Source organism: Sparus aurata, chromosome 16 (assembly GCF_900880675.1).
Source record: "Sparus aurata chromosome 16, fSpaAur1.1, whole genome shotgun sequence".
Classification (NCBI taxonomy): domain Eukaryota; kingdom Metazoa; phylum Chordata; class Actinopteri; order Spariformes; family Sparidae; genus Sparus; species Sparus aurata.
Window position 1 is genome coordinate 11,691,381 of NC_044202.1, and position 10,164 is coordinate 11,701,544.

Genomic DNA, 10,164 nt, shown 5'->3' on the forward strand with positions numbered 1-10,164 from the left:
ATTTATGTCCACAGAGAAGTAACTTCCACTGTCACAAAGTGAGAGAAGGGCAGATAATAAAATATTAAATGCTTTCTGTTTGAACTAGGATCATAGTTTTAATCATGTATACCTTTTCCCCCTTCTCATGTCTATTTCACATCTGGATCATTCTTTTTAATTCAATGCCTTTATGTATTTAAAATATTTATAGTGTGTAAATCAAATGGGATATGGACTGATGGAAGATGTTGTAGTCTGTGAGGCTGGTGGGAACTGCCACATGCTTGCATTGACATATAGATAGACACCTTTTAATCCTTGGAGGCATACATTTTGTGTCGGAGCCAGATGACTGCTGGAGGTTTTCAGATTTGGTGCTGCAGTTGCTATCAGGGTAGGCTGTATAACAACACCCGGGACAGTGTCACTGTAGCTTCTGTGTAATGGGTAAGAGGCCACGTTTGTTTGTGTGTTGTGTAGCACAGCACCACCGCCATGTCCAGAGCTTGGGGTTCACCCTTGTCTGCAGCCAGTACTGTGATGCAGACAGACAGCTCTCTCCTGTGCTCCTTGAGGCTGTGTGTGTGTGTGTGTTCTTCTATGTGTGTTTATGTACCAGTCTGAGGCGGGCCACTGCATGGTTGGTGGCTGACCTCCGAGGACAGGTGCCTCTGCATTCTTCAGTAGGCGCGCACACTCTCACAAACAGCCCCTCCACCAGTTTTCTTGATTTGAGCAAACCGAACAGACAGTTGCCTTGCAACATGGAAACATAAAGCCTCTGTAGCTGCATGCTAGGATCATCCGCAGGGACTTTAGCATCTCAGGGTGTGTCTTTCCTGACAAAGACGCGCAGACATGCGACGGTTGCAGGCAAGCCCAGCAACGGGGACACAGACAACAACATCTTGGAGGTTTTCACTGTCCTCACCAGTGTTTGTTTACGTAGTTCAGGGGAAATACACCAGCATCGCGTTAAATTTATAATCCCTCTGTAATTAAATGTGACTTCTCTGATGGTCTTTTGGATTTTGCTATGGCATTGGTGCGTTGGAGTGCATAAGCAGATGTGACTGCATTTAAGAATTTAATGCGGCAGTGTCACGGCTCATTGCAACAGCTCAAGAGACGAACAGTTGCGCTTCTCATTGTCAAGGAACACTACTCATTGTGCCAGTGAGCGTTTGAATATTTCAGGTTTGGACATTTTTATCCCATTTTAATAGTGCCAGAGATCTTACCCATCATGCACTCCACCAGCCGCTGTGCACACTGTTTAAAAATGGGTGGTTTGTTTACCTCTCTATGCGTCACTGTGCTCCCCACTCTACCCCATCTCTCCTCCTTTCCTTCTGTTTTTATTTTGGCTGAAAATTGCACTGGATTATTTCAACACATTTTCCCGTTATCCCGTTGGAAGCCAGTTTCAAGTGGAGGGGATTACGTTGTTAAATATGTTTCCTTTTGGTACAAAGCTCCAAAGCCACACAAAAGTGGAAAGAGGGTCCTTGATAAGAAAATTGTGTCAGGTACTCTACATCACCTCGCAACTCACCTTCCCTTCAGCATCCTCAAACTCCATTTCCCCTTTGTCTACTAACCACCATTCTAAAATTCCGTGTAGTTAATTTTCTACTTTTCTATTCGGCACCATTTTGACATCTAGCGGGGGTGTTGAATGTCGGGGCAAGTCTACCCCGCTGCGGTCTGTGGTTGGAAATCCAGCCAAATAGTAAAACATTCAACTGCAAAATTAACTTAATTATTCTTAAAGGAACCCTTAGTACCCTTTTTAATGCTAATCCTCCTCGGTATTATTGGTAAAGACCCATTTCTGGTAGTGTTGCAACCATAGTAAGGAGAGAACCTTGCCATGTCTGCTTTAGCAATGTTGCAAGAGAGACAACATAGGCAGAAAGTAGTTGATTTGGTGTGGTGGGTGAAGGCATGGCAGCAGAGGCGTAATTTCCTATCTAGACGGAAAGTGACATCTGTATTCCTGTTTGTTCTGTGTGATGTAATCCTGTTGCATATTTAAGGAGAACTTGACCGTTTGCATTCAACCGTTGTTATTGGTAGATTTTAATTGCCAGTTAAATCTGTAAGGAAATGCAATATCCGTAATATCCGTATCCTCTCCCACTCTATACTCACCTGTATATTTCTCTCTCTGTTTCTGCAGTATAACTTTGTGGGACGAATCCTTGGCCCACGAGGACTCACAGCCAAACAGTTGGAAGCAGAGACGGGATGCAAAATCATGGTGCGAGGCAAGAGCTCCATGAGAGACAAGAAGAAGGTAAATTCATGTTTTTTTCTCTTGATAATAGTGTTTGTCATTAGATAAGATTCTACTCATACAAGTAAAAAAGACACACTAAAAGTCACCCCTTTTTCACAACAAAGATTCCTCATCTCTCTTGAGATATTACACAATAATGTGAAACTATCCAGGACCCCTGTCACACAAAAACATCCCACTATCCCTGTAGAAACACGAGGCAAACATGAGCTCAGTGGATGCCCGGTGGCTGCATTCTGACATCCGATAGGGCTGTTTGCAAAACGCTGTGCAGTGGAAAGTACAGGCTGCAGTAGTAAAGCACACGACTAAGGCCAGGGGCTACCTCTATTTCTGGACCTACTGAACTGAGGTTGAAGACATAAAAGGCTAATGTTTCCTGTCTATATATCCTGAGAGCCAGGGTATGAATTTGGTAAAAACACTTTTGTGTTAATTTACCTTCAAATTGGGTGTTGGCACAGAAATTTGCACACTGTTTTGTCTTTAAACAGCAACATCAAAGCATTTGGTAGTCCGACTGATTGTTGCAAAGCAGTGTTGTTGTTTGGTTGTCCTCTACTGCACTGACCGGGTTGACCTTGCAGTAGTATGTCGTTTTAAGCCCACAAAGTTGACTCATGCCGTATTATAGCTGCCTACATATCAAATTTTGATACACCATACCCTTCAGCCAAAGCAGACGATTAAACAATGAAAATCTAAACTTTGAATGCTACAGCAACTTGGATTCATCCCCGAGGGCTCCCAAAGTGTGTCAGATCAGATTTGCTGATTTACTTTGAAGTTCCTGTGAGGACAAATTGACAGTTTTGAAAACTGTGGTATTTCAAGCATCTGTGCATGTTTTACCCATGGGTCTTAGCTGTGCTATAATGGCTGCTTTTGGCTGTTTTTCTGTTCCTGTTTTTCTTCACTGAGTGACACCTTTTGCACTTGCACCCTTTTTTTTAAGTCTCCCTCTTCCCCCTTTTTGTCTGCGGCTCCTAGTTGCTGTGATTTTCCAGGCAGTGGTGCTATATTACAATGCATTTACATAAATCAGTAATAAGTTTATTTCATCCCTCTTCATATGGGAATCTCCTTCACAGACCACGATGCATCGTATTAGAAATGGGGTTTATACACGCAGATGCACGCAGATTTTCAGCTGAGTCATAATCTTAGAAGCTCCAGTTTGCTGCAGGGCCAACATTTTCTTCCCTCCCTTTTTTTTTTTTTTTAATGACTCCTCCATTCGTATTTTAATTTCTATCTCTTCTCATTTCCCTTGGAGTGTGTTCATTATTACAGAACAAGATGAAGACACTCTGCCATGGTTCTTTCTTTGGAATTAGATCCTGAAGTAGTTAAATGAGCGCGAACACACTCGGGCATGCACATACTCATGCACACGCGTTTGTCTTGGCTCATTACATAAATATATGATGGCCTTCATAATCTCGCACCATTTTAAAGCTTAATGTGTGCCACTTTGTTTGGAGGCACCTGTCAAAGATCCTGTATTAATCTAACAAAAGCCCAGAACAGTTAAATATTTATGCCATTATACAGACGAGCTGGATAATGTCTTTACTCAGTGTTTTGATTTGTGATGGGCTTGGAGCATAACTTAATATTTAAAATGTTTCAGAAATAGTTCTTGTTGTTACTCCTGCTAAATTATTGTGTCAAATCTCTGTGTAAGCCTTTATTTTCTAAATTGCTCTAATTAAAATGACACTTCCCTTTCTCACCACCTTTTTCTGTCTAATCTTAGATATTGATAGTTAGGTTGGAGAAAAGATTATCAAAAAATATCGAATTTCCGTCCAATTTTAATTTCCTTGCTGCATCTACTGTCAAATCACAAGAATCACCAACAGATTATCCCCCTGTTCACTAAAATCCTTTGGATGGCCCTAGCGTGTCATAACTGTGTCTCAGGCCCAAACAAAGCCTCAGCCCGTAGCCTCCAGTCACTGCGTCCTCAACCTCAGTATTTTCAGCGTGATGCCCTGTGGCAGCAGAGGAAGCCGCGGGAGCAGCTTAGCCAGTGTGTTTATTCAGGATCCATTAGCGGCAGCGTTTTTATGCTCTCAATAATTCAGCTGGTTGCTCCCTCCTGGGCCGCACTGCCTGGCGGGGAGTCGGCTCACTGGAGCTATGCAGTGGGAGAGAGTCGGGTAGACACTGAGGGGAGAGGGAGAGAGAGAGTGAGTGATGCAAGGTGAAATGAAGAACAATGGTGAGAGAAGAAAAGCAGATAAATTAGAAAATATGGAGGAAAGAGGCAGGTGAGGAGGAAAATGTGGAAAAGCACACTCTTATCAAATAACACCAAATATAATGTTCATAATTAGGTATGTCATGATCAATATTTGTTGCTATTTTATACGTCTTGCATTGCGCACTTACCCTTCACTTACCCAGCATTACACATTTCCCTAGATTGTTTCCTGTAATATTTTGTGTGCAAATTATTGGCTGCTCACATCCAATTCTGCCCATAAGTACCGCCTGCTGTGACTGCATACTAATATCACCCATCCTTTTTAAGCTAGCTGTTGATTCTTAAGCCACAGCCACACATTGTTTCTCTTTTTAATTTTAGATAAACTGTTTATATTTCAAGATAAATGAGCATCTACTTGTGCTCGTAAAATATGAGCATGTTGTCATTTTAACCAAGACAAACAACTGTAATTATGTTACCATTTTCATAACAAGTCTTAGCCACTGTAGCGCTATCAAAAGAACTGTTGTTACATGCCAACAAACTAATGTGTTTAGCTTAATTCATAATAAAACAAGCTTTCTTAGTAGTGAATACCTTTTTAAACTCAGAATGTGTAGAGAGAACCCTTCAGAAATATATTTACGAAGTATTTAAGTCATAATTATAGTATGAAAATGGTGAAATCATTAAACCCACTTGTGAATGTCTGTGAACAAGAGACTAACGCAGGATAATTGTCTGTCCCATGACTGAGCTTCACGCTCTGATCAAACAAGACCAAATGTAAGGTGTCTGTGACAGCAACATTTATTCTTTACTCTTTAGTTACTGCCTACGGAGATGAAACTTGTATATATGATGTCCTTTCTGATGATTATTGTCTAAATGTCTGGAAAGAAAAAGAAGAAGTTGTATTCCAATCAAACTTTCATCAAATGTGGCAGCTCGAGTCCCTCTGGTTTTCACTCTTGCAGTCTGCTTAATGCAAGAAGCAGCAGGTATATAAGGAATTAAATTACAGGTACTTTATATCGACCATTGCTGAAATAGGGATTTTCCTCCATTTTAGAAAAATGACTCCCTAATTCTATTTTGGCAACCACACAATGTTAGATTACAGTTAGCACTATAGACAGCTATGTAGTTTGAGTCACAGACTTATTTTGTGTCAAATGCATTTATTTTTTGATGAGTTTTCTTGCTGACGGACACACAATAGCTTAATTGTTGTAGCTACATGGTCAATGGCAGAGCAGAATAGGCCTCAAGCTTGGACCTTCAACTTCTGCCAGCCAGTAGACAGCGCCACAGCAAAGCTCCCAAACTTTATTGCTTGAGAGCGAATGTGTGACATTGGCAATCGATACGTTAAAGTTGATTGGCCTGTTGGCGCAGCAGCAAGCACACTTGTTTTGTTTAAAGTTTAGCTGACTTGTTTCTTTTTCTCATCTCCTGATTTCTAAATACTTGGCCCAATGCAACTGAAAGCTTGTTTCTGTTTTATTAAGAGTTTACAGGGTGCTATTGTGTTGATGAGAAAAGGCAGAGCAATGTTCAGATGTTACTTTTGGTGCACTGGGTATTATTGACTGAGAATTGCATTGAGAGGAGACGATGGCAAATAGCACCAGGTGTAGCAGCGCCTGCAACATGGTTTGCTTGAGCTATTTTTGCTATTTTTTTTCAGTTTAAGTGTGCTGTAGTATGGTTACTTGAGCTGTTGATGTTGACATTTTGGTGACCTCTTCAGGAAGGCATTCTGTTGTGCTCAAACTGACCTGTTAAATAAATAAATAAATAAATAAATAAATAAATGAATGAATAAATAAATATATATATAAATATATACATATATACATATACATACACCAAAATCATCAAGCATTAATAAGCAGTACCATATTGCCATTCTCAATCCATTCTTAAGCCAGTCTTTTTTGGTAGTTGACAGCAGTCTATCACCTTAACAGCCCTGCCTGCCCTCACTTGTCCCTCCTGCAGCTCCCTACTGCACCTGTTTGACCTGTTGGCATTTAGCCTGAGCTGCATTGACCCCTGCTGGGAATGTCTTTTAGGATCAAGGGGAAGGGACTATTCCAAGTGGAAGAGATGAAACGGTGCAAATACTTTAATTTGCACATGTTAAAGTACAACGCTGCCAGGACAAATGACTGCACCCCATTGCCTAAAATCCTTTGGAAGCAGCACTGTGGTGTATAAGAAGGACTGACCTTCAACAACAAACCCAAGGACTGAAGGCTTCATGTGTGCAAATGTGTAACCTGTTACGCATCCTTGAGCGATTCAATAAATCGCTTCCAGCCTCAGAGGTGTACCGGACCCAGCACTGTAGCTCACCTGTGGAAGTGGGGCAGGTGAAACGATGGCACGAAAAAGATCAATTGACAAAGTGACATGTGAGCAACGAGATTGCACTGCCACTCTTGTTGTTTTAAGTGCAACCTAAAAAAAAATGAATGGCAGCATCTGAAGAAAAAGACTTCTATTTCTGTAAGCATGTGGTGTCATCCATGTTGAGAATTGAGGCCTTAAAGTTTAATTGGCTCAAGCTGAGGGGTGTGAAACCCAGCAGGCAAACAGGTGCTGTACAGACGATGCAAGTCAGGCAGTAAAACTGACGCACAGTCTCTCCCTCTGATCCTATTCTTAGATGTTGCTTCTAGATGCAGTGTCCGTGCTATTTATTCATGCCACATGTTTTGCCATAACCGATTACCCTCTGGTACGTGGTTATTGCCATGGCATTTGATGTCGGCCAGTGCAGACTATTCTAATCAAAGGTCTTCCCAGTATTCACTTTTGCGTTCACCTCACCCTCCCCCTTTTCTCACTCTGTCTCCCCCTCCACCCCCACTATTCCTCGTGTTTGTCATGCTGTCACTTTCTCTCAGAGGGCACACAGTGACCTTGTTCACAGGCAGTCATGCTGGTGTGAGGTGTGTGTGCTTGCATTGATGTGTGTGTGTGTGTGTGTGTGTGCGCGCGCCCTTAATTCTTTTTGCGCAGCCACATACACATGCAGACATGTGTTCGACTTGCTTTGTTGGGTCCAACTTAAGCAACAATCCGTCAATAAATGTGCATTTATGTATCTGCCATGTGCTTTCATACAGTGCCCTGCATAAAGAGGCAGCCTTCATGGCCTGTCTGTCTGTCTTTGTCCCCTCTAGAAAATGCTGAGTCACCTTCTAGTCCCCATGTCCCCTAATAGGCCATAAGCAAACAGCCATGGTGAAATAATGGCCTGACTGCTGAAACTAGGCCCTCCCCCCTGTGTGGAAAAGGGGAAAACGAGAGTGGAATATTGAACTTTCTTGTGTGTGTGCGCGTGTGTGTGTGTGTGTTGCAAAGAGCAGTGCCATGGCAACAGGTCTCTGTGGAGTAGAAAGCAGGTGGGTGGCACTCAGCGGAAGCTTCAAGCACCCTGTATTTGTGTGTGTGTGTGCAACATTCACTTTGTGGTGCTCGTTGAGTGTGTAGAAATCATGTCAGGGGGGACCCCTGCAGAGCACCGCAATGCATTGTTTATAATCAGACACAGTCACAGTGGCTCACTACTCACAAATGAGCTGTGACGTGAAGTTGCGGTGGTTTGTATTTGCGAGGGTTAAACAGCAGTGTTCATCAACAGTCTGTACAAACCTGAACCCACAGCAGGCGGAGGAAAAGCTTGGATGCGTCCGACTACTTGAGACTCTGACCTTCTTCAAGAAAGAAATTCCGATTTAGAGCTGTTTTTGAGTTGCATTCCTTTTGACATTTCCCTTTTTGTTTTCACGAAATCAAATAATACCGTTGTGACATTACAATCCGCGTTTTGATGTTTTAATGTGGTGTCACACATCAAAGAATCTGAGGTTGCATCTTTTTTCCGACAACCCTAGACCTCAACTCCTCACCTCAAGGGGAAGTAGTCAGCTTTCAAACCGCTGACTTTCATGGTTGTACAGTGACATCGATACAACCTCAAAAGCTTTTTAGAGGGCTCTCAGTGTCTGCTCGCTGCACTTACTGTCAGTGGGGCAACCAGAAGAGGGAGGAAAGTAGCTACACTGAATGGAGAAGGGTGGTTCTTCTACAAATGTGTGGCTACACCATAGTTGTCTCTACATATCCCATTTTACCTTTTCAAAAAGAGTCAGGCATGACTGGGCTTTTCATAGAGGCACCTGAAAAACGTAAAACGTCATGCACGATTTCCCAACCCAAGCCGCCCCAATTTAAATCTTGAAACGGCTTCCTATTTAACAGTTTTGAAAGGCTATCGAGCTGTGGTGTTGGTTTTGAATACAGCCCATTCTGCCTTTCAGGTACTGCTAGTGCTACAATTTGGCGCCCTCTGAGTGCTTTGGCACTGCCTTTTCAGGAGGGAAAATGACTCCCTCAGAGAGCTATTGTTACCTGGACAACATTGTCCATGCAAACACATGTCTGAGACAGAGGCACACACGTCCTCCTTTACACACAATCCTGCGGCAGTTTGAACTATACCCTATGTATCACAACTGCATTCCTACTAGTTAGGTTGGTGTGGCTTAAAAAACTCTCTCTGATCCATCCACCCTTCAATCTTTTACTGATATTAATTGCTGCAGGACTAGCTGTCGTCTTTGTCTCTCTGAAGCGAGGGATCTATTAAAGAAGAGTGTCCTCTCAAAGTTAAAGCTAAATAGCTGACTAAAGGGCCGGTCCTGTCATCCTGCTTCTCTTCACAGGACTCTGTCGTCCTCTGTGTATGCCTGCCTCTCGCCTCCGCTTCCTCTGATATGCCGTGTTACTGCACTGGTGCTCCAGCACACCCACACTGTCACATTTGCTCACTGTCTTTCTCTCACTTTCCCTCTATCTCTGTCCAGGAGGAGCAGAACAGAGGGAAGCCAAACTGGGAACACCTAAACGAAGACCTTCATGTCCTGATCACAGTTGAAGATTCCCAGGCCAGAGCTGAGATCAAGATGAGGAGAGCAGTGGAGGAGGTCAAGAAGCTCCTCGTACCTGCCGTGAGTACATACCACACACAAGCTTATACACACGGTAGCTGCCTATGGCCTCATAGGCTGTTTAAAGCTCTCCACAAGTTTTGTGAGTTTCCAGGGAAGTTACTTAAGACACGGTTTAGCTCTTGTTTAGGAGTGCTGAAAAGCGCCTTTCCTTACGATCTCAGTCCAAACAACAGGATAGTAAGGCTACATATGGCATATCACCTCTACCCCACTGTTTGCATCCTGTTTACTTCCATATATAGACCAGGGGAACAGGTTGGCTGTACCCTGAGTGGAATGGAAAAACATAGCTAGCTGCACACACCTCCTGTCACTGTCACATTTCATCTCCGCTTCCCCTCTGCCCCAACTTCCTCGTACGCTGTGGCACTGGTGACGGCTGCTGGTAGTTTTTTGGCATCCGCTGTTTATTTTCCTTGTTAACTGTGGTGACCAGGTGGACGAGGCAGCTGAAGGCCCAGGTTTTCCATCAGGTGGCGATGCACAGGGCTTGGTGGTCTGAGGAAATGGGGCCAGCCAATTCCAGGCTAAACAAGAGATGCACTCGGGTTTTAATGTTGTTAAGCTGCTTTCCCTTCCCACACTTTATCCTGTAAATGCAGAATTATGTTCACACGTGTGCTTCATTTATATTCTTT

The 10,164-nt window shown here is 43.1% G+C and overlaps 1 protein-coding gene across 1 annotated transcript in view; it reads left to right on the forward strand.

The window, feature by feature from the left end:
- Nucleotides 1-9,835, forward strand: part of LOC115565786 (protein quaking-A-like) — a 45,620-nt gene extending 35,785 nt beyond the window's left edge. Inside the window, exons 3-4 of the mRNA XM_030391295.1 lie at nt 2,165-2,281; nt 9,380-9,835. Of these exons, the coding sequence (XP_030247155.1) occupies nt 2,165-2,281; nt 9,380-9,820 (558 nt within the window). The 3' untranslated portion in view covers nt 9,821-9,835. The remainder of the gene's footprint in view (nt 1-2,164; nt 2,282-9,379) is intronic.
- The last annotated feature ends 329 nt before the right edge of the window (nt 9,836-10,164 follow it).